Source organism: Telopea speciosissima, chromosome 5 (genome assembly GCF_018873765.1).
Source record: "Telopea speciosissima isolate NSW1024214 ecotype Mountain lineage chromosome 5, Tspe_v1, whole genome shotgun sequence".
Lineage (NCBI taxonomy): Eukaryota > Viridiplantae > Streptophyta > Magnoliopsida > Proteales > Proteaceae > Telopea > Telopea speciosissima.
This window is the reverse complement of record NC_057920.1, coordinates 1713410-1738988: the sequence shown is the minus strand read 5'-3', so window position 1 is coordinate 1738988 and position 25579 is coordinate 1713410. Positions and strand designations below refer to the sequence as shown.

At 40.5% G+C, this 25579-nt stretch overlaps 1 protein-coding gene and 1 pseudogene across 1 annotated transcript; both read right to left on the bottom strand.

Annotated features, from left to right (window-relative positions):
- Positions 1-2469: 2469 nt before the first annotated feature.
- LOC122662541 (transcription factor bHLH74-like) lies at positions 2470-8169 on the bottom strand. The gene is made up of 8 exons (XM_043858196.1): positions 6916-8169; positions 6573-6806; positions 6411-6476; positions 6258-6326; positions 3463-3534; positions 3233-3367; positions 3074-3160; positions 2470-2989 (listed from the first exon to the last, which is right to left on the bottom strand). The coding sequence occupies exons 1-8, from the start codon at positions 7537-7539 to the stop codon at positions 2981-2983; spliced, it is 1296 nt and encodes a 431-aa protein (XP_043714131.1). The 5' UTR covers positions 7540-8169; the 3' UTR covers positions 2470-2980.
- An 8299-nt stretch (positions 8170-16468) lies between these two features.
- LOC122661733 lies at positions 16469-23834 on the bottom strand (annotated as a pseudogene).
- Between the last annotated feature and the right edge of the window lie 1745 nt (positions 23835-25579).

Genomic DNA, 25579 nt, shown 5'->3' with positions numbered 1-25579 from the left:
GAAGTGACCCGACAACAGATAATTTTACAGCCTGGGTGGGTGGGTGGGTACGTACGGGAGGCGCCACGAGAAAGGGGCGAGACCTGTCAATATCACAAATCTAATCCCGCAATCCCCAATCTTTTATTAGATAGATAGAGAGAGAGCCTCTCAAGCTCAACTCAACTCAACGGATCATCTCTGGTCTACTGATCTCTTCTGATTTCTCTCTCTGTCTCTGTCTCTTAAAAAAGGTCATGGGACATTGTCTTTGTTGGTTGGTTGGGCTTATAGAGTTAAGAGAGAGTAGAGAGAGTGGCCCTCATCACCTCATGGGTTCAAAAGCCTTCAAGACTTTGTCCTCTCGTCCCGTGATTAATTTTTAGGGGTAATCCATGGAGGGAAGGGAGGACAGATATTTCTTCTTACGTGTCAGAACTAATTGATCACATTGACCAAACCGGATCTTTGACCATTTTACAGCTAATCCCAAACCAAACCTTCCCGATTTCCCGTAATCAATGCTGGTGCTGTAGAGTGTAGGCCCACCCTTTTACCTTACCCGACACTACACTGCTGTTTTTTCTTCTTTATGTATTACTGTGTAGTTAGAGATAGATAGGTAGATTCATAAATAGAGCTCACTCTCACTATTAACACTCTCATTCCTGACACCCTCATAGATACAGATAGTATCCATTTAGAAGAACGCTTTCCTTAGTTCTTACCTTTTCCAGTTTCCTCCACTTTTCACTCACCTTTCATTTCCTTTCATCACACACCTTCATTGCCGGCCTTTTACTCGTTATTCTTAAAAAATTTCAAATGGGGTAATGTACCAAGTGAAAAAACGTATCCATGATCCTGTGGACTGGACTAGTGTGAGCCACCACCTACGGACATCTCTTGTTCCATAAAAATACCAAATGATGAACCCTATTCTATTTCTACTTACCAAGCCTTCTCAACCCCCGATTGTCCCTGCCACAAATTGAACCTACTCCTACTCCCCCACCCCCAAACCAAAGCTGTCCATGGCACTATATACACACACAGACTAGCTTGGGGTGGGGCGCATGAGTTATGACTATCTCCCAATGAGCCCCAAAAATTAAAACCTTCATATCCATTATAGACTTGTAAGGGCGACTTGGGCTTGGGGTGGGCTGGGTTGAGGCAGACAACAAGGCTTTGAAACTTAGCATCTTAGAGACCGCTGGCTGGCGATCCCAATTAGAATCACCCAATCCAAGGGGCTATCCAGGCCCGGTCCAGTCGTCCAAATTGGACACTAATAATTATCAAAAAATAATAATAATAAATAAAAATGAAAATATTAACAATCCTAAAAATGGTGAAAAATAGAAGGAAAAAAAAAAATGGAATAATTTAACACATAAGGTCATAAACCATATTTTACATATAAAATCCATAATACCCATTTGATAATTTGTCAACTTAAATAGGGAAAAGCATTCTCATACATTTCCGCCCAAAATTTACCTCATTCTCTATATATAAATGGATTTTCAGAAGATTGGTGCGTAGAATACAAATTTGATTTCTATCATATAATGCATGGTTTGAGGAAACGGAATTAGATCGGGTGATTTGTTTGATTCAAATTACAATTAGCCCAGACAAATCCCGTTTCGGGATTATTCTTGCAATCCTTTTTTGAATTACTCATGATTTATGTTCAACCTTCATTTTTTGTTCTAGCTTGTTTCCTCTTTTTAGTGGGTAAGCTAATAGACAATCCATGAAATTTACCCCAATTTCCAGGGGTTTAGCTGATCCCGGGCCAATTTCTGACTGGAAACAAGGGAGGCCAATAATATGGTCAATTCCAGGTTCTTGAGCCTCGGATTATTGGCTTGCTTGGGAAGAAATCTGCCAGGGTTTTAGGATTGGTGTCGGATAGGTTTTATTGGCCGATCCATATCAGTATTGGCCAACAACAATATTGATACCAATATACGACCGATACCAGATCAATGGTATGGTACAGACACAGGTAAAATGGTAAAAAAGAGTTTGTATCGGTATCTTTGAGGGTAAAAACATCAGATACAGCGGAACTGGCCGATACCTGATCCAATACTCTGAACTAAATCCATGAATCTGGGCCCAGAACCAAGGGGCTGAAAATCCATCGTCTCGTGTTCATTTTGCCAATCACTATAATTAACTTCAAATGTAACTAATGCTAATGCTAGGCCTCTTTTCGGACTGTTTTTGAGCTGCTCTTATGCCCAAGAAATTTTATAGAATAGTTATAATAATGATGTTTGGGACTGAATGCTGACCAGTTAAAAAAAAACATTTATAAGAAACCTCATTTGACTGAAATGAAGGTCGACCCACTGGTTTAAAGAAACAAAACGAAATCCAATGGAGCTGCATCTGGCCAGAGACCCAGTTCAATGCTATGTTTCTACGTTCGCAGAGAAGAAACACGTGGGCCATTTTCTTGCAACAGAATGGGGGTTGGTATTTCAGGACACGGAATATTTATTCCATTCAAATCAATCCCTTGGCTCAATCAGAAAGCTTCAGTCCAATTAGCATAAAAGAGAAGAAAAAAAATGAAAGACAGCTAAGTCCCATCTTTCCCAACTTCATGCACCCTATAAACAATCTTTCAGTTACAGCTCCTCCTTAAATACAAAAGTGCTTCTTACATGCACAATCTCTTCTGTAACAAACACAAAAAAAATCTTCTCTCACTCAGTCAACTATGCTTTACTGCTATACACAGTGTTTGAGCCAATCAAAGTCACCTTCTTCTACTAAAATTCGAAGAACAAACGGTAGGAGCTGGACTATACAGCTTCAGAAGAGTTCTATACGCCCCCGTTTTCTTAATTATGCTAGATCTTTAAAAGAAATTTTTTTTAAATAAAAGAGAGAGAAATGAAATGCTCAATTAGCTGGCCCATTGAAGGACTTCTGTTAGAAGGGATGTGCCTTTTGGGAAGAAACATCTATAGCTCTACCTTCATGAAACCTGCAAAATGCAAAAGAATTTTCAAGATCCATGAACAAATTACACTAGAGGCTTGCAATAATCAAAACAGCTTCTGATATTTACCATTCTGCCCAAACTGTCAAGATTTTGATTGGAGACAAATCCCAACTGTATGGCTCTTTGAACCTCGTCATCCCATACATTTGGTACCTATAAGTAAATCCCTAAAATCAATAGTTCCCACAGAGAAGGTGATCAAAACGAGGTGATCCCTCGACTTACCTGAAGCATAGAGTGCAACTGGGGGTTCACATTCTGAACGGTTGGCAAGGCTCCCTGTGGAGCTATTTGTGGGTGGGGAAGAGGAGAGCTCATTCCTGGACTGAATCCAAGAACAGCTGAACCTCCACCTTGAATCTACAGTGCAGTGAACAGAGATGAGATTCAGAACAAACTCAAAGAAAGAGCATTGTCTAAGAAGTATAGTTCTACCAGCACTACATCAGTCTTACATCTTTGGATAGAGTCCTATCTATGTCAATATTGAGCTCTGGGTTGACAGTGGCAAGTTTCATTGACAGAAACTGCAAAATTAAACAAGGAATCAGCAAATCTTAATCAAAGGGGAAAAAATTAAGAGAAACATAAGTTAAAAGATTATATGCCTTGCTGATTTATTAAATTCAGTAGCTATGAAGAAATTACAAATCGAAGAATCAGTGTCTTTTAAGGAGAGGATGAGACAAAAATTAGTAAATGGAACATGTCATAAGAGAAATTGCCCCTCTACAAGAGTGGGGAAAAATAAACCAATGACCAGTACATGCTAACAAAAGCAAGATCAAACATCCTGCTAGAGAAGAGGATAACTCTCTAACATAACAAGCAATAGTAGCATAACCTTAGCCAACGCACCCCCAACCCAATAAACCATATGGCTTAGTGAAGCATTCAACCAGTGAGCGATCTTTGTCTTCTGAACGAGACTCAGCCATGGTTTAAGTAAGCAGAATCAGGGACAGAATTGGTTTCTGACAATTAAAATCCGGATCGGTCAGAATCGGCCTAGATTGGCTGATTCTACCCAACGATCCATTTTATTGGATCGCCCAAGGAATCAGTCATTAAAATTTAAAAGAAAATAATAATAATAATAAATAACTCTTTCCCAACCGATGAGATCTCTTTTTTTTTCTGGAAAAAATATGTCGTGGATTACGGCTCTCAGAACCACTCCTTGTATGGGGTCTCCTCCCTTTCCTACCATTGATGAATGCCACAACTTGCAGCTACAACAATAAAATCAGCAGAAAAAGGAAGCTACTCTTTCCGTGTCCAATCAATGGACTCTCTATCTGGTCAATCTCTCATTCTCTCTTTCTCTGTATGCTCAACCTCAAATTTGCTTGGTAGCATCTGAAGCAGCATTGACCCAGTGTGAGATTATTTATCACTTAAGAAAGTGAAAGGGACTGGTGACAAGAGATGAGGAAAGAAATATGGACGGGATTTCGGAAGTTTACATCGGAACAAAATAAGCGAGTGACCAAACAACAGGACACTTGGCGTGATGGCACGACACTTTATTATCAAATGTTTCTCTCCTCAAAACTTTGACCACTATCTTTCTTTTGCAGCTCCTGAAGGGAATGGGGAAGAAATTGAGTGATTGGTTTCTCTTGTAGTTTGAATGGTGCAATTGATGGGAGACCAGATCATATCAGCTTCCCTGAAGAAAAAAGCAAAGTAGCAAACAGAACAAATAGATGAGATCGATCAGTAGAATTCTCACTTGCATCGTAGCTTCAAGAGGAGATGCAAGGTGTTTGAGATCGATCCGTAGATCAAAAGCTCAGAGTTTTGTCAAAACAGGGGATCTGATGATGCTGAGAGATGAAGTGGGAAAAGAGAAGAAAGCAGCAGCAAAGGATAGAAGACCAGAGAGAATTGTCCGTAACACTAGGGCAGATAAGGTGGAGACGGGAGACCTGGTGATGGGAAAGTGGGGTTCATATGCTGGAGAGATTGAAGGTGGTGAGTCTCATGGTCTTCATCATGTGCCTCTGTAGTGCAGACCAAGTTGTCATGTCTGTGGCCAGCATTCCTCCCACCACTAAACATGGCTGGCTGGAACAGTTCCTTCATGGGCATTGTTCAGATACCATATCATATTGCATTATATTTGCAATGCATTCCAAAAATTAAAGCTCTTCCATTTCTTCAGAGCTCTCCGGTGCCGAGTGAGCCCCAGGGTAGTGCAGAAACAGAGACAGGAGGGAGAGAGAGAGAGAGAGGCACAGCGACAGAGTTGCAGAGAGAGGGGAAGGTGACTCACCAATAGCTTTCGGTGTCTCTCCAATGTTATGTGTGTCTCGAAGTCTTATACCCGTTTTGAAGATCTGCCCACTCCAAAATTTTTGGTGGCATTTTTTTTTCTTCTGAGGTCTGTGATGTTTGACCCGACCCGGGGATCAACCTGTTTGGAGGAGTATTTATATGTTTATCCATATTGTTATGTAAGCAAGTGAGAAGTCAGATTTGGGATTTTCGAGCTAAGGTTTTCTGGGGAGAGTTGTTGCCGCCATTTTGGGTGTAGATGAGAGATCTCCACTATAATATTTTCTTTCATTACATAGTGAATCATCTCCAGCTTCACCCATGGACGTAGCAAATCACATTGGTGTGTGAACCATGTTAAATCATTGTGTCATCTTTGTTTGCTCTGTTTTATTTGTTTGTGTTTCGTGGTGTTTGTTTTAATCCAATCTCACTATGAGCTCAAGACCAAAGAGCCTCATTGGGACATAGAGATAAAAAAGAAGAAAAGTTTGCATGACAATCGAAGACAAGCCTCTGTAGATTGCCAGAGATTAGAAGTAGCATGGATACAGGATTGGATGATCCAGGTCAAGGGATTCGAAGTGGGATGGATCTGGATCGGGGCTGGCTATTTCTTTGCCGATTCCTTGAACCATGGACACAGCCCAGGTGTCGAACTAAGAAATAAAGTTATCGAGGGAATCCCATTCTTCCATTGTATAAGCGAAAAAATGGATTGCCGCCATAACAGTTTGGGACTCTTCTATTGATCTTCAACTGGAAGACCACAAGCCAGAGTCCTAGGAGGAGCTAATTTGTTGAAGTTTGGGAAGTTGATGTTGTATTCTACCAAATAAACAGTTCTATAGTTCTTTATGAATTAGTGATCCAAGCCTATGCAAAGAGATGCTAAATCATCATAAGCTTAATTTCCTTGTCTGCAAAGTAAAGTAACTTCTGGCTACATTTAGGTTTCAGAATAGCATACCTCGACCTGCCGTTGCAGCGCTTGCACATAGTTGATAATCTCATCAAGCATTACCGCTTTACCAGTAATCTTTAATAGTAGAAAACATCAATATAATTAGAAATCCTCACAAAATCTAAGAACACTACCAGAATTTAGAACTTCTTGAAATACCTTGTTGCATCCTGGAACGAGATCTTGTAGAAACCTCATCCTTTCGCTAATCTTTTCTCTTCTCACCTACACATTGAGTGAGAGCTGTAAGTTCGAACTCTAGAAAAACCTAAAAGGAAATTTGTTGTCACAATGGAACAATGAGTTACAGTGGGAACTCACCCTCTCAGCAAGGCTGTGACTATTGGTGGCTTGGCCTCGTCTAGCTCGGACATGAATGTACTCTTCTTTTGGACCTTCTTCTTTCTGGCAACGGTCTTTACCCTGTTTACCGGTTGGCTTATCAGGCAAATTTGCACCTGGGCTCTGTTCAGTCATCTGTTTCTTCTCATCCTGCTCTTTGGAACCTTCAGACATCTCCTCCGAAACATCCTTCTTCCCCTCAGCTTCTATACCCTAGAACAATGGAGAGGACCAGAATTCGGAAAGAGGGAATCGAACAAAAAGCAAATACATTGTGACGGTTAACTAAAAAGAAGAAACTGAGCATGTAATTACAGCTTACCTGAGCGGAATCCAATTTAGGTTGGGTCTCAGGTCCCCTTCTCCTTTTCTTCCCACTGGGCGAAGAGCGCCCAGCACCCTCATCCATAATACGGTGATGATCTTCTGGAAAAGTAGAGCCATTCCTTGAAGTCACTGAGGTTTTATCGGTGCCGCCCTCTCTGTTAACTATCTGGGCATCATCCTCAGTCAGGGCAAAGGGAGTAACCATCTCTGAGAAGCTCCCACTGCCATAGTGTGTGAGGCCGACAAGACTATGATGATCTGATGGATACCGACCAAAGTGGGAGCTGCCACTGACTCCCTGAGTTTCCAGAAAACCAACGGAGTAAGGAGAAGAAGAAATCTGACTGGAATGGGAAGAAGCCGCTGAAGAAACTTTGAATTCGACATTCTGTGCCTGCGAAACAAACGGATCCCACCCAGAACCCAAGAATGAGTCCACCACATCGGAGGATTTGCTGATGGAGATGGGCATCGAAGTCGTTGGTATTCCATCAACATTCTCAGACTGCTGCTGAGTAGCATACATCCCCGAAGGAAGACAATTGAAAATGCTCCCACTCCCACCACCACCACCACCTCTCCGTCGAAACCCCAAATCGCCATTATCCTTGGCATCCATGTCCAACAAACGACAAGGTAAACTAGATTCCCCAAAATCTATCGAGAATTCGTCCAATCCGAAAGGAGAGGAAGTAAGGAACCTCCAATTCACAGTCCCCGAACCAGGCAATGCAAGTAAAATTGGCTAGATAACTTAAATAAGAAGTCTTCAAACCAAAGCCAAGGTTCGTTTGACTAACTAATACTAGCTGTAATTTCTTGCAGAACTAAACAAGGAACAAATAATCTTGGCAGCTTTATGGAGGCAAGCGGGGGGTTAAAGCAAAAGAAGTTCCCGTCATTTGCAGCATTCCTCCATACACAGACAGAAGAAGAACACACGAATCAAAAGAAAAAAAAAAAAGAAATCCGAACCACAACGCCCGTAATGTTACTCACCTACAGAAACTTAACTTCTGGTTTCTAAAACCCTAACATCAAGCCTACACAAAAAGTGTTAAAAAGAAGGGAAAATTTTGCCCCCACAGTCCACAGACAAGAAAGTGAACCTTTCAGATCATAAAGGAGACAAAGAAGAAATGAACGGCAATCTTTAACAGCTCACTCTTGCAATAACAAAATAAAATAAAAAAAGAAAGGAGATTCCCTTTTTTTTACTTTGGTTCTAAAATAAATAAAAATTTCAGCATCCACCGGGTATTAAATCACAAATAGACCTCAATGTCTATGAACCAATCCGAAATGAAGGATAATCCGAACCTTGGAGGGATAACATAGGGTCATAGACTGAAGATGGAGAGTATCCAGATAAACATTAGACTAGGGTCGGTCATCACTCATCGGTGAAGCTTCAAAGTTGAACTTCAATACCCAACAACTACAAGCATCAAATTCTAGACAGAAACTCAAACGGGTTGAGCTCCAGCGCAGAGCCACAGACCATGACCATTGTCCATAAAAGGGGGTTAGATGGGGGGGGGGGGGGGGTGTTGATATCAAATGGTCATTGAAATCTGGAAAGATTAAAAGGGTAGAAGAAAAATATGGGAAAACACCCCAATCACTAACTGGGGCTTTTGCAGAAACAGTAATTAAAGATGATAGATACTACTAGACTTATGGGACGGGGGGAAGGGTCGTAGCTTGTAGGGGTGTGTGTGAGAGAGAGAGAGAGAGAGAGAGATTGGGTTACCTGCCCCAGTTAACAGGTGAAGTGTATGATTCAAAATGACAGAGTAACCACTGCCACCCAACTGCTCTTTGTTGGTAAAATATCACAAAACCTAATCTCCGATCTCTCCTGTCATGATTTCATCCCTAAACTTTACTCCTTGTTTTATATTTTATTAGTTTATTAGAAGATTTTAATAATATCAATATACCCGTACTCATTTAATAATTGAAATCAAATACGAGAGAGAAAGAGAGATGGGATGAAAGGTTCTTCTCTTCATCCCCAAGCTTGCTTGATTTCTTTTACTGACACGCTTGCCAACTGTTCTAACAAACCCCATTGCTGTTTCTACACAATTTTCTCTCCCTGCCAAGTGCCAACTAACCCTTTCAATGGCTTTTTTTTGAGAGAACACGTATGTATGATGAAATGAAGGTAAAGTGAGGTGAGGTCCATAAGACCATAACCCCTGATTCTTTCTTTCACTACAACTAACTGTACTACACCTTAATTTTGAACCAGGTATCCATCCATCTGGGCCATTAATGGCATGCGAAGACCCCATCTCTCTTCTGTACATTTCTCACCAAAAAAATCCCTGTTCTGTTCTGTTCATACAAGTGTCCACTCTTTGCAATCTCTGTTGTCTGCAATTGCATGGCCCACTAGATACAGGGCAACAACCAACAAGTCCAAACACCAGTTGTGATTTTTGAATCGAGGTATGTCTGTGGAGTAAAGTTGTTGGTCAAATCATGTTCATGGCAGTTGTAAACTTGCTGGAAGATGCAAAATTTTCATCTTCCGGGTCTGACGGCCAATTTGTCTCAAGAGGAGGATTTACAATTTATACATACCGCTTTAAATCCTCGTTTACGCCAACATAGTATTCCAGCTCATACAGAAGGAGAAAAAAGTATAGCATCTACCATCGGCCAATTAATGGGAGGACGGCCGCCAAAGGGGCTGGGTTCCCTGTAACACTTGCTCAAGAACCACCATCGGCCGTTGACACTTGACATAGGAAGGGAGATGCAATTACATGGAGAGCAACATCTAAATTGTTTTGACACATTTGTGGGCATCGCGACCTCCGGAGCGGTTTTCTCCGCCTTGCAGGCGGGTTTGAAGCCTTCGGGTTCCTGGGCAACAAGGGGTTGAATGGGATCATACCATACATCCACATTTGTTAAAACGGATGTTTGGAATCATGCCACATATATATTAAAATAAAAGGAAATCGTTATGTAGGATTCAGGCCTAGGATCCAATGGGGGTAGTCCCATCTGGAGTGAATGGAAATGGCTACACGATTTCATACGGATTGATCTTTAAATTTGGATAAATGATCAAATTACGAGAATGGGAAGGTGTTAACACCCCATCTCGTCCGGTCTAACTAATTTTTCTACTAGATACTTGATTGCAAACATTTTCTCATAATAATATCTCTTGTATCAAGATGTGAGGCTAACTTAAAATGCATTAACTATAAGGAAAAAATAAATAAATAAATAAACTTGTTATTGTTGCAAGTTAAGAAAATATTACGTATATAAAAACGAGTTACTTTAATGGTTTACATTATGCCAAAAGTAAATAGAAAAACAAGAGTATATACCTGCAAATGAGTCAACAAAATAAAATAAAAAGCAAAAGATGCAATATTTCCCATGGTTCAGGTGGAGATGAACAATCGGCTCGCTTCACTCTTTTCGGACAAAGTAACAGTTATGTGAGAGTCCCTAGAGTCACTTTTCTCTTTTTTCTTTTCTGCACAAGAAAACGAATTCTAAAGGAGATTAGGAGACTGTAAAAGATCTTCATCGCGGTTATGCAAGTTTGATCGTAGATTTGCAACTGTTCTTTATCAACATAAGTAGGTGCAAGATACACATCGATTCTTTTCTCTTTATTTCATTACATCGGCGTTCTAGGTTATTGTATGAAATTCGTTTAGATTTCATGAGAAATTCAAGGATTTTTTAACAATAAACGAATTCCATAAAATAACCTATAACACAATACAATGAAAATAAAGAGAAGAGAACCGATGTATAATAGAATCAAAAGACCTTGAAGCAAGTAGCCTAGCTTTTGGAGAGCCCCTTGAAGAGAGACAGAAATAAGTAGAATGATACATCCTATAGGCTACAGTATAATAAACATATAGAGAACAACTCGTATTTAAACGTAACCATACTCACAGTCCTTCTCTATTTTTGATCTTAGCAAAGACACACACTAGTCTCTTCAGTTTCTATAGTATCTTAACACGAGCTGTGAAGAAGGGTAGTCCCATAACAGAGGAATCCAACCGGATTACTGTAGGCTTACCAATGCAGGCAACCATCTGTCTAATTATATCAACATTGACATAAAGGCTTACTGATGCAGGCAACTGTCTGTCTAATTATATCACCGAAGAAACAATTAGCAGAAATACTAGATACTTGAATCCTCAATGGTCTAAACTCCATTTCTCTGTTAGAATCAAAATTATCAGGTGAGTGATCGAAAAAAGCAAGTAAAGATAAGATTTCCCAAACCACCGTGGAGAGGCCATATAAAATTTGTCTCTTTCCCTTTACTGAATGAAAATCCACTTAAAAGCTCCCACGTTCAGAGGAACTAATAACCATCGCACTGAGAGGCTCCCATAACGATACAAGGAAGCTATTGGGATCATTTTGCACCACCATAGAAGGCAAAGAACAACTCCCTAAATAGGCCAAAAAATTATATAAATGGCCCAACGAAGATAAAACCAGAGAGCTAATGAAAAAAAATCAGTCAAAAGGAGTTCAAAGACTCATTGAAAAGTCCACAAAAAGCCAGTGTCATAAGCAAAGGATTCCAGAGAGGATAACAAAAAGCTAAGCAGAAAGCAGAAGATCGAAAAAGACTTATAAACAAGCATCTAGGACAACACCTGCATCCATGAAGTGAAGAAATGTCAATGAAAAAGGAAGTAGAGCAGGAGGGCCAACATACAACCCTAATCGAAAGGAAAGAGGAAGCGAAGGAAGAAAGGTAAGTCAAAAATTCAAGGGTGGAAGATCGAGGTCGGCAGAGTAGAATGCTTGCAAGCAACTAACTATTGAGTATTAATTAACCTTAACTAAGTAAATATGCATCTTAAAAGGGTCCTAACGATTCCAGTTCCAGCCGGTCTTATAGGTTCTCTTGGATTCTGGTTCTGAATCCAATGGGAAGTTCGTCCCATTTAATAATCAGTATCGAAACCAGTTCCCAGAAATCGTCCCATTTTAGTAGGAGGATGGGTCGATTTCGAGATAGATTTCGGTTCTGATTTGAAATTGACATCCTTACTCCTAGCCTGCTCATCTCTTGTTCTCTCTCCAACCCTCGACCCACTTCCTCTCTGTGTAACTCTCTACTCTTTCTCCGTAGGATCAGGTTCCTCTCCAGGGAGCTCAGCGCCCAGGGCAATCAACTCTTCTCCTTAACCCTCTCTCCTTCTCCCCCTTTTTTAGTTACAGAATTTATACGGCAATAAGGCAATAACAAACTTATATTTCATTTTACAAAAACTATTCTATCTACAGTAAAAACCAAGCAATTTTTGTTTATGACTCAGAAATTATTATATGATAAATGATTTTTCGCTTATGTGAAACATAAAACAGAAATCAATAATTCATGCCGCCAAAGAGAGCAGTTTATATTGGAACTCTGACCTGCTGATTCCTGAACCCTCCTCCCTCCTGAGTCCTCTCCTTGCTTCGTGGGAGCAGTGTGTTCCTAGTCCCTATTTTGGTTCGCATGCTTGTAGCAGTCGCACCTCATGGAATCCACGCTGACCTTCTCATCAACCTCGTTCATCTCTTGCTGCCGTCGCTCGAATCCTTTCACCAGCTATCAGTATCATCCCCATCCCTCTCTTCGCTTTTTGATTCCTCCACTCCGTTATCGTCTCCGAGCGTCCGCTAAATTCTCCAACTACTCACAGGTACTCTCTTTCTCTCTATCTGCGTGTGTTTGTTTGTACAGAAGGAAGAGAATGTATCTTCTTGTGGTTTTAATCTGCCGTAGAGGTTGGAAAGATCGCATTTGTATTACATCTCGAATTTTTATAACCCAGGAAGGTGGTAATTTGGTCGGCGATCCTCGCCACTGGGGTGCCAGTGCCGTCGTCGCCGACTATTATGTCGATGACGATTCTGATGACGATGACGATGATGCTGATGAAGACCGTAGCTTGGATTTGCTTGTTCGATTCGTCCATAACATCTTCCGCAAGATCTCCAGGCGAGCCAGGAAAGCCGTCCGATCTGTCCTTCCTCTCTCTATTTCCACTAAATTGGTTAGCTCTCCCCCGTAACTTGAACTTCCTTTCTCTTCGTTTCCTCCTGTCTATTATTGTTGCTATTAATTAATTCTTTGATTGTGATCACAAGCATTTCATTCTTTCTCGTTTTGGCTATACTATTAGTGTTTTTATTCTCTCATGTATGATTTTCCGATCTTCCAATTGAAGTGAATTTTGCGGGTAGAAGAAAAACAGGTTGCGAGTTTGGACAGCTTTATATCCTGGATGAATAGCTGACATTGCCTACGACTCAGGAAATTCTCATGACCAGAAAACATGATTTGCCAGCCAATTTGTATGATTTGTATGTTCTACCTGAATGCAGCTACACCAAATTTGAGAAACTTACTTGAATGAAAATAGTGACTTATGTATGCTACCATGGAATATATCTTATGTATGAAATCACCCTGCCGTTCAGAATAGAAACCAAGCTTTCATTATCAGCATAGTCTGGAGAACTCAACTCTGGTTTTCCAATGTGAAACTTAAGACCAAACTTAAGACCCTGGATGCAGCTCGGAAGTTCTTTGGCCTAGCAGTTGACATGATTGATTAGATCTTCTTTCACGGCATCCCTATTCCCTGAGAATGGGAACCTTCTCCTGACAATGATTGAACAACTTCTCCCTTATGGAATTTTAAGGCACCGTTTGTTTAGAGGGGTTTATGAGGTGGGACCCGTGTGTTGATGGGGTGACCAACAGGGGTGGAAAAGTGAAAACCCGGAATGGGATTTCCTAACTTTCCCAATTCTATGTGCGTTTGGTTAAAATCGGGGCTGGGAATACTTGGAGACTTCATCTTCTCCATTGTTTCAAAAAAGGTTTTTTCAGAGATGGGCGATGACGATGGGCAGTGAGGGTGTGGATGGATGATTCATTGGGTTAATTTGAATCCAAGGGGGTGATTGTGCGGTTGGGTGAAAGGCAATTGCAGAGTTTTTTGGTGAGAGGCGATTGCAGTGGTGAAGCTTGGAGGATGTTGATTTTGAAAGCAACTCCTTTTAATATAAGACTAAATTACTAGTCCCAAATAACCCACCAAACTAAAATAGTAACATAGGACAGAATTAGAAAGTTAGGGTGTCAAACTAAACCAGCCATGAGAAAGCAACCAAACTTGGATCGAATGCTGCTTGTATGACAGAGACACATTGCTGAAAGTTTCAATCAATTCTGATGGAAGAATTGGGAGATATGGAAGCAACACCAAATTAGAAGGTTAAACCCTGTAGGCCAAACCAGCCACCAGTTGGAACTGATACTCTTAACAAGTAAAGGTCCAGTAGGGGTGATGAAGCCCTAGAAATCTCAGCTTTGATTGATGGCTGAAGAGGGAGGTACCAGCAGGTCACTCAAATAGAAGGTAAACTCAGATTTAGTAGCTTAGTGAGTAGAGACCAAACCATCGGCAGAATCTCTTCAAACTTGGATCGAGTGGAAGAGGTATTGACGGGGTTGTGTGCACCAACTATCAGCCAAGTCTGATGACTGGTTGCAGAGTTATGATCTTCACAAGTTGCAGCAGCAAAACTGGATCGCAGGAGCAGTAGCACCCTTCTATTGATGATCAAGAATGGATCCAGGCCTTTACAGAGGTAGCAACAACAGGAGGTTTCACACTCACAGCAATGTTAGTAGCAAAGGATCGATGGAAAGAAGAAGTTAGACAGGAGAAGAAAGGGAAAGGGATAAGGAGATTCGGCTCTCACCAGCCAGGCTCTCTCAGTCCTTCATGGATTTCGGCTCTCACCAGCCAAGCTCCCTGCTCTTCATCCTCACAATGGGATAAGAAACTTGCTCAAAGCAATACTCAATCATTCACTAAATCATTGGTGGGGGGCCTCTAAGGGCATTACATATTTATGGGCAGCTATGTTTGCCTTACTAGTAAGAGGAAATTAGAAACTTGCAAGAAAAAAAAACAAACTAAAAATAGAAACTTCTAAATAAAAGCTAAGCTTGGAAATAGAAACTAAGAAAATAGTAACTAGGATTGACTCAAAAATAGAAATTAGATATAATCTTCAAGTCTTCTAAAATTCAAAATAGTACCGGAATGGAACTCATGGGAAAGAAATACACTTAAAGAGAGACTCACCAACAACGAAATCCATGCTAATGTATATTGAAATTTTCGTTCTCGCCATACGGAATCCATGCTAATCTTCAACTTGTACATATATATACTGAAATTTACATGGTCCTCATGAATCGTTGTTAGGTTTCTGTTACAGGTCCAATTAAAAGCTAGTCTGAATGGATCTATACTCTGTTGTTGGAAAGTTCTGAGAGAGATGACGTATGGAGGAAGAAATGCTGAACGTGTAAAGCTGAAATTAGAAATTAAAGTTGAGGTTGCAGGGACAAGGTGAGGTGCAGGGGAGTGTGGTGTGCCAGTGCCGGGGGGTGGAGCACACAGATTCAGAGAGAGAGAGAGAGAGAGAGAGAGAGATGGTTGATGCGCAGGGGCTGATAACAGAGCAGCAGCGGGGCTTGCGAGGTTAGTTGCGGGTCTGTTGCAGCGGTGATGGAGTATGCAAGGGGAAGAAGAAAGAAGATGGTTGTAACTTTCCTTGGTAATTCGACAAAGTCCCACCGTATTTGCAGGACTTTGTGAGGGGGTGGGGTGGGAGAAATCGCGTGCCACCTCAGGCAACAAGAAAATATGATAACTTTTTAGTTGCTTGCCCAAAATCCCACCCCAGTCAAGCAAACAACCCCAAATCCCATGAGTTTGAGGAAAAGTTGACAACTTTTCCACCCCAACAATCCCACCCCATCAAAACCCCTCTAAACAAACGGGGCTTAATTGTTGGGGTTTGTCTAGATGAGCTAAGTCTGAGATTGTAAGGGCTTAAAAATAGCTGTTGAGCCCTGTACATGATATGGGTAGTGTGTTAGCATTGTACATGGACAATGACGTGTCAGACTCAACAAAGCCCTGGAAATAGGATTTGGGGACTCAACAGGTATACAACATATTTAAGATTTATTTTTCTTGAATTAATTCAATTTTCTATATTGATATGGTTAATTCTAAGTGTTATGGAACATCTTGGATTTTTTATGTATGAACTGTCTAAAAATATAATTTTGTTGTAGAGGTGGTCTAAAATTATTTCTTAGGTCAAATAAAAGTGTTTTTTTTGGGGGGAAATTACACTCCCCTCCCCTGTACTTTGCTTGAAAAGTACTTCCCTCCCCTGCATATTGACTAATGACACTCCCCTCCCCTAAAATGGAAATATTCTATCAACCGTACCCAGTCCATGAAAAAACACTGTTAAGTGATGACATCAGCCTTAATATATTCATTTAAACCCAAAAATACCCTTATATAGTGTGATATTCCAAGATTACCCTCCCTAATAATAAGAGAATCAATCGAAACAAAGAAGAAGTTCTTCTTCTTCGTTCGAACACTCTCAGGCGGTAATCTTCCTCATTTGAACACTCTCCCTGGTGGTAAGCTTCATTACTTAACTGTGTTGTATGAGACAGTATTTGGCTTAATCTTTGAATGCTTCATCTTTGTAACATCTCCATTGCCCGTTTAGGGCCACCTGTCTTTGCCAAGGCGTTCAAAATAATGTTTGTGTGAGTTTAAATCCGGAAAGAAACCCTGCTCTTCCATTGTTCGAAGCAAGGAATGAGCCTCATCTATCATGCCAACCCTCACCATCCCTGACATGAGGGCATTGTAAGCATAAACATCAGGATTGCACCCAAGACTCTTCATTTCCTTGAAAAGATCTACAGCCTCACTGAGACGTCCACATTTTCCAAAGTGTTTGATCATCACAGCGTATATCCGAGCACTCTGTGATCCACAGTTCTCTTTTAGTTCCTGAAATAACTCATTTGCAGCTTCATACCGATTTGCTTTTCCAAGAGCATCAATCAGACTGCAGTAAGCAGCAGGGCAAGGAGGGAAACCCTTCTCATCCATCTCTTCAAGCAGCATTAAAGCTTTCTTAACTCTATTTGTCTTGCAAAAACCATCAATAAGAATTGAATAAGTAGCACTGAGAATACAACACTGTCCTTTCATCCCATAGAACAAAGCCAAAGCTTTCTCAACCCTTCCCAACTTGAAAAATATCTCAATCAGAGTAGTATAAATCCTTGCTGTGGGCTTCAATCCATTTTCCTTCGTTTCATCAAACAGTCTAATAGCAGAGTCCTCACGACCCAACTTGCTAATGCAGATACAAGTGCACTGTAGGTCTCAGTGTCAGGGAAACAGTTGCCCTCATTACACATTTTTATTGTAGAGCTCATGGACCTTCTCATGATGACCCTCCTGCATTAGCATCAAGATCATGACATTGTAAGTGCTTGCTGTCGTTTGCACTAACGGGCCTTGACCTGGTAGAAGATGGAGAGTGCCTTATTAACCATCTTTGCCTTGCCTAAAATCCGAACAATCTCAGATAACTCAGCAGGTCCAACAATGGAATTACTACGAACCATGTCTTGGATTGTCTTCCACATTTCACCAACCAATCCAGCTTCATCCAAGCAACGGATCAGAGCCATGTAAGTGGTCGAGTCGTTTTCAAAATTCTTCCTCTTGGCGGCACCCCACTTAAAGAACTGTATCTTGGCGTTGATCTCGACATTTATCTTCATGACCTCACGAACCAGACGATGATCAACCTTCAGCATTAGTGCATCCAAGGCCTTCTCAGCGTCAGGGCCCCACTTGAATATCTTCAAAATCCTCATCCAATGCACGAACAGAGGATTCATTCCTTGTCCGTTTGGGATTTGTGTTCAGGTGCAAGGAGGCATTCTGGGGACTTAGCATGCGGAACATTTGGACAATCTCAGTTTCTTCACCATTTGAAACAATTGAAATTCATCAGAAACTTGTGAAAAAAAGGGAACCTGTCCGGGAGAATGGCCCTTGCAGAGGGGTGGGGCCCTTGCAGGAGGAGGAAGAAGAAGAAAGAAGGGTATGAGGATAGAGATGGGGGTATTATTGTCTTTTTCATTGCATTTCTAACACCTTCAGCCAATATGGGTACGGTTGATAGAATCTTTCCTTTTTAGGGGAGGGGAGTGTCATTAGTCAATATGCAGGGGAGGGAAGTGCCTTTAAAGCAAAGTACATGGGAGGGCAGTGTAATTTTTCCTCATTATTTTTTATTGTTGTAAGAAAGATCAACTATCTATCTGTGCATTTGTGTAACTTGGTTATTTCTTATTCATCTACATTTTATGTTTAGTGGAGGATTGGTCTAGAACACTAAATTACTTGGATAGGTAGAACTCCCTTGGTTGTTTTTACATGGCAATTTACATGAATCATCTCAATTTTATGTCCCACCATGTAAGGGATTTTTTTTTGTATTTTTAGCTGTCAAATCAATGGAGGCTTGGTGTGGAATTTTCAACCATTGAATAGATGGGGACAATGCAGATTGGCAATTTGTCAAAATTTTCAGCCAAACAATCATCTAGCCAGCATGAATTTAACCTATTATGTTAAAATCTTGACCAAAATTGACCTGGTGGTTGTGCCATATGGAGATCCTTTTTTGCTTAACTTATTGAGTCAAGGATGACGTGGACACTATGTCCATAAATTGGAGTCCAAATAATCTGCCTGTGGCAGATATTTAGGGATAAGGCTGATTTGGGATAGGCTTAATTTGATAGATAGTGAAGGAAACTCAAGCCTTATTTATATGCACGTGTATTATGGTGGTGGATGTTGTATATGTGCGTGTGTTTTGATAGTAATGATACTATAATCCATTGGCCAGTAGATGCAATTTATGTCTTTCTGATAAGGAGACTTCAGGAACACACTTTTTCACTCTTCTCTCGTCTAAGCTTAGTAGTTTTTTTTTTAATGAATCTTTTTGGTGTTTTGGGGCTTGTTCCGGGTCTTTTTAGTTTGCTGGAGAGCTTTACTCTCTAACCTCAACATCAGCAGTACAATTCTTCTTCACCTCATTCCTCACATATTGCTAGCTTGGTTTACCCGGGAGAAAAGGATTCGGAATGGGTTTGAGGATGTAGAGCCAGAGAGATGACTATGAAATTATTAAGGGATCCTCGGCTTGGATTATTTTCTGGAGCTACTCTTGGGAAGAGTCTCACGATGTTTCAAGCAATTGTGTAGCTTTGAACTGGTTTTTGGTGATCAAAGAGTAGTCTTTAGCAGTTAAGCTTATCATGTGTTGGTGCATGTTACTTGGGCAAATTTTTTTTGGGGGTGCCCGATATGTTCATCGGGCACCTGTCCATTATTTTGTTTCAACCTCTAGTGTAATATTTTCTTTGAAAAAAATAGTAGTAGTAATATAGCTTTTGAGTTAGTTGTGAAGCATTTTAACGATTTGGATGGAGTTCCTTGGAAAGCTGGCACATCCTTCTTGAAAAACCCAAGTAAAGAGTTTCTTTACCATATACCTTGTCAAGTATTCTGCTGTAAAGCTAAGAAATCATCTGATTACTCCCCTGTTCTTGTAAATTTTTGTAATAATGAGTTCCTACGTTTTATTTTTAATTACAATAACTATTCTACTGACCCTCCCAGATCCTGCAGTAGCGGGAGCCTCGTGCACTGGGGCGCTCTCTCTCTCTCTCTCTATACAATAACTATTCTACTGACCTTGTTGGCTTCAATACCAATGATGTCACTTGTAACATGCTTCTTTTCTTGAGTTTGACCAAGCAATCTTTGCTCCATACAGGTGGGATTTTCCGTTAATGGGGTCATAATATTGGCATTCTTGTGGGTTTTGAAGGCATTCCTTGAGGTAACGTATAGCTATCAGGAATTGCATGCATTTTCACGAGAATACTTCTCTTATTGTTACATAAGCTGCATAAGGCCCTTGGAACACTTCCTTTTGTACACATGCAATACACACCTTATATTACATCGTTTATAGCTTTGTATACCTTGCTGACCAAAGGTCAGAATCTTAGTACTGATAGTGAGGACTCTTACCATTTGAAAGGAGTGCAACCCCACTGACTAGCTCATACACATGTGATTAATTTTATCTTATTTTATTTTCTTTGGGGTTGGGGGTTCAGAGAAGGAGGGTAAAGGTTTGATATCCATAAATATAGCACTAGGGAACAAAGGAACAACCTCATTATGCAATCCACATCACCATTCCAAGAAGCAATGTAAGAATAGAAGGGGAAAGAGGGATGAGAACTAGTTTTTCTCAATACAACTTGATTCTTGTGTATTGGCGTAAAGCATAGCCCCATAGTCTATGGTTATATTGGGGGGGGGGGGTTGGGAGTCTCTGAAGCAAGGGGGAGGGATTAAGTGACCCAATTTATAATAGGAATAGGGCAAACGGAAGGAATCAAGAATTGAATATAACAGAAACTTCAAAAGTTCTTTGAAACATATTAGGCTTTCAAGATGAGAAATTTGATATCTCGAAGACTGCATTGGTCTGAATTTGGTTCAAAGTTCCAATGGAAAAACCTTGAGGCAAAGGAAATAAAGAATTTTCCAAGGTCCTGTTATATTTGACAGGCTTGGAATCAACTCTGGATAGTTTTCTGAGAATAGAAGATTTGATATGCCGGACGAATGTCAAAGAACATAAATAACACCAGAGAACTAAGAATTTAGAGAAGAGAATATAACACAGAATTGCAGAGAACAGAAATCGATGAGAAGTTAAAGGAAGATGATGTTTTCTTATAAGTAACTGCAGCAGAAATAGAGCACAATAGATAAAGAGAAATAGAGAACTGAAAAGGGAGAAGAAAAAGAGGAATTGCTGGGAAGAAGACAATAGAAGATACCTTTCAGTCACAACCGACAAATTTAAACAGCCAAACCCATTTAGAAACTCAAAATTTCATTCAAACAACTACAAAATTTGTGGAGTGCATCCTTTCTTATATATATATATATATATATATATATATGGGAAAACGATCTCTACTTGGTGGTGTTTCCTATGCTCTCCAATGGGTGGGCACGCCTGGGTATCTACCCAGGGGGCAGAGGCGTCATCTCACGGTGCCCTGTGAGAGGGCGTAGGAAACACCACCAAGTAGAGATCTCTTGCCATATATATATATATATATATATATATATATATATAGGACCCAACTTTCCTAATTCTGTTCAAACTCTAAATAGCTAAAACAAAAAACAACTCATAAACTAACTTTCCCTAAACTCAATATAAAGCTCTGAGCTATACCCCCTTACACAACTTATACTGCTGCGCCCTGCAATTAATAAAATGAAAGACTCACTTTCCATATTAACTACCCTTGATCTGGTCCACACAGATGAACTATATAAAATGTTACCTATGTACCCCTTTATTACAATCATTGACCCCATACACAGTGGTGCTATTCCTGGCCCTTTATCTAGGCCTGTAACATGCTCCTGTTTTAATCTAAATCCAGAAACTTTCTTTCCCAGTAGTTGTATTCTATCAGTGAATACAGTTCAACTCACTTAAACTTAACAAAGGGTTATCTTAAGTAAATGGGTTTGGCTGCATAAATCCTTTTTCTCCATTCAATTCTATCGTAAGCCATGTTTGTTCCCAAGTCAATTTTGTGTACTGGAGACGTTTAGAAAAAGAAAAATAATTTACCTCAAATTGGGATCAGGAAAAATAAAACTCTGGTGGGTTTATAAATACATTGGGAGTTAATGTAGTTTTAGATAGGGTAAAGCCCTACTAGAAGCCAAGTAATCCAGGACCTGTCAAACAGCTGGCCGATTGGGCTGGTTTGGGAAATTAGGTCAAAATATAGAGTTAGGGTTTGGGTAATGAAGGTAAGTCTTATTTAGTAATGGTAGGCAGGTGTCTAGGAATATATTGATGTGGTTTAATTAGGTTTTAGATGAAGTCTGAATTTCTGAAAAAATTAGGGTTTTGGGTTTTAGGAAAAGTGGGGAATTTAGGGTTTAGGATGACAATGTGGGGAAGGGCTTTGGATCGAGTGACTTAGGCAGTGAGAGGGTGGTTCGACTGATTTGGTTTTGATGGCTGGAAGTATGGGATCTGTATTTTAGGGTTTGGGTTTTAATGGAGGTTAATGGAGATTAGGGTTTTAATGGATAGAAGGGAGAGGGATTTCTAGGGTTATGGGGATCGATTAGGGTTAAGTGGAGAACGAAGAAGAAGAAGGTAATTGCAGGAAAACAAAAAGAACTTACTGGATCTGCAGAGATCCAGAAGCAGCAGCTTGAAACAGCTTGGAGATTGATTGAAGAAGACCTCCCGATCATGAACAGATGCAAGGAGTCACTGGAATCCACCAGCCCTTCATCTTGAGATCCACAAGGCAGCACTCACGATTGGAGCAGAGCAGCAGCAGCAAAGGCAGCAACATAAATCGAATTTTTTTTCAAAACTAAACTGTGGGGGAGCCTCCCACGATTCTGTATATTTAAAATAAGGCCATAAGCCCAATTCCTAATACAATCTAAACTCTTCTCTCTTCCAAAATCGTGGAAGGAGTATAAATTAATTAAAACAACTCAAAGTAAAAGACATACTTACCCCTATCAAATTAAAACTCTTAAACTAATAAGATTCCTCATCAACCAATAGGATATAAGATCCTAATAGCCAATAGGAACACTTCACTTAAATTAGACCAACTTAAATTGAATCAATTGGATGCAACCAATTTGAACTGGTTCAATTAAAACACATTAAAATAAAACTAAGTATAGAATTACCTAAAGCTGAACTAAAACTAAGTATAGGACTATACTATGGCTCCTACTATGACCCTATGCTTAGGGTGGCTTCTTCAACTCGAGGAGGCTTGGATCTACATCAGGAGTTAGGTGTAGGTTGCCTGTAATCTCAATTGTATTTTTACAAATATATGGTTGAATATATCCCCCCATCCTCCACCCCCCAAGAAAAAAAAAAGGAAAAAGGAGAAAAAAATCCTACCTGATCTCTATATTATTAGACCATGATTCAGCTCATAACTGATGCAAAATGATTGCCAAGTATTAGCAGTCTAATTACTTGGCAATCATCTACAAATATCTGATAAATAGCACTTTTTCTCCAAGAAAGCGTTTTGGATTGGGTTGCATTACATCCCTTACCCCTAATTATGCCATTTGTGAGGCTCTGGTGGGAGGGAAGGTTCCCAGTCAACCAATTTCATTTTATCTGCGATTGAAAGAGGCAATGTTTAGATCTGCTTATTTGCCATAAGTGGCCTGTGCAGTGATCAATGTTTCTAGTTCTCTCCCTGTCTTCCCATCCCCGTTCTCCAACGGCTCTCTCAACTCTCTCTCTCCCCATCCCTGATCTCCTCGATGCAACGCACTATCCTCGATCAATGCTTTGTGATCTCCCCATCCTCGAATATCAAGCCCAACCTCCAGTGAAGGTTGCCTGGAACCCCATAAATTTCGGAGCTCGGGCTAGTCAAGATCGGCGTTGCAGAGGAATCGCCGTGCGTTGAACATTCCTTTCCTTCTGGGGTCTCCTGCGTCCGTTGCAGGCCCTGGTTCACTTGATTTTGAGGAAGTGAGTCGAGATTCTGTCGAGGGCCTGTGTAGTTCACAGCTGTGAGCTCTCAAACAAGCCGGATGATCGACTACAAAAAATTTGTGGGTTTTGGCGGCATCTGGGTTGTGCACGCATAGAAGCTCTCTGGTTCAGTGATTCTCTCACCACTGAAAGGCCCTCTGGTTCTCTCGATTTTTTCGGGATCCCTTCGAAGGTGCTGTGTAGTTTCATTGCTGTGAGTTCTTGTGCGACCAGGATATTGAATATAGATCGCTTCGCATCAGCGTCTACGACAGTAGAGGAATCAAGCTCGGCAGCTCCAAAGGATTCTGCATTGTACATTATTTCTTTATGGGGTCTCCGGCTACTATTGCAGTTCAGCTCTGATTTCCCTTCTGCTGTTCCGTCCTCGAGTCTGAGAAGGAGCAGAGCCACAGAACCGTTAGGCCTCGATTTCTTTTCCTTTGATTTCCTGTGGAGCTTGACAATCGAGCTTGACCTGTTTGGCTTGCACACTCATTCTTCTCTGGCGGAATGAACCTCTAGTTTCTGGCTTGGGCGTTTTCAGGTGTGACCCTTCCTAGCTTTCGATCTATTCTATGCTTATCTGAATATTAGTCTATTTGGTATGGTCACATGATTAATCTGTCCTCTAAAGTGATTATATCTTAGTTCATTAGATCCCATATTATTATCTGAATCTTAGTTTATTTGGTTACGATAGCATGATTAATCTGTTTCTCTAAGTTGATTATATTTTAGTTCATTAAATCTCGTTTTATTAACTGATTTATATATATATATATATGGCCTGATCTGCTGTAGCGACAATATTTTTTTATGTCATGTTCTTATACCTGTTCCTCATATTGACACTATTCTGATTTACTTGTTTACTTTATCATCATTATTTGTTTAGTTTAAGCACAAAGTTATCATCCTTGAGCCTTGCTTTGCTTGATATGCACCATTTTTTTCTTACCTATTGAGTGTGTCTTTTAATGCATTAGGTGTGTCCTCTCTACCCTTTGTAGATGCTTTTCTAGTTTGTATATATATATACATATTTCCTTATAGTGGTGCATCAGGTCGGCGGCCGAAACTTTAATATATTCTGCCAATCACCTCTTGCATGGGTCCTTTTGTTTTATGATATCTTTTCTCTTGATCTCATGTGTCTACGTCCTCATCTTATTAGGGCGTCCCCCGTAAGCGACGTGCTGTGCCGGTGCCCGAGTGCATTGATAAGTAGTCAAGGGCAAGTGTGAGGAAGTATTTCAGCATAGAAGTGTAGGATTAGACTAGCTTCTTGGAACATTGGATCCTTAATGGGTAAGAACCTGGAGTTGGTAGATGTCATGAGGAGACGAAGGATTAATATCGCATGTATCCAAGAGACAAAATGGAAGGGTAAAAAAGCTAAGATTTTGAATGACTTCAAACTTTGTTATTCGGGAGGCCACAGTAATAGAAGCGGTGTGGGCATGATAATGGCCAAAGATCTAAAGAATGATGTAGTAGAGGTCAAAAGACTAGGAGACATGATTATATCCATCAAATTGGTATTAGAGAAAGAGATTGTCAATATTTTTTGCGCTTACGCACCCGAAGTAGGATTGGATGAAAGTAATAAGCATCATTTCTGGGAACTCATGGATAATTTAATGTAGGGTTTTGGCCAAGATGAATTGATTATTATTGGAGGTGACTTGCATGGACATGTTGGGAGTGACTGTAGAGGATATGAAGATGTCCATGGCGGTTTTGGGGTTGGGGAGAGGAACGAGGAGGGGACCTCAATCCTAGACTTTGCGGTAGCTTATGATCTTCCTATTGTGAATACCTTTTTTGAAAAAAGAGAGGAGCTCATAGTTACTTATAAAAGTGGGAACCATACCAGCCAAATAGACTTCTTCCTTACAAGAAAGATAGACCGAATGGTGTGTAAGGACTGTAAGGTTATTCCTGGAGAGAGCCTAACCACCCAACATAGACTGGCTGGTGGTCCTGGATATGTACCTCAGTGCACAGAAGCATAGGAGGAGGGAACCTATGTATCCTAAGATAAGGTGGGGAAGAGTAAAAGG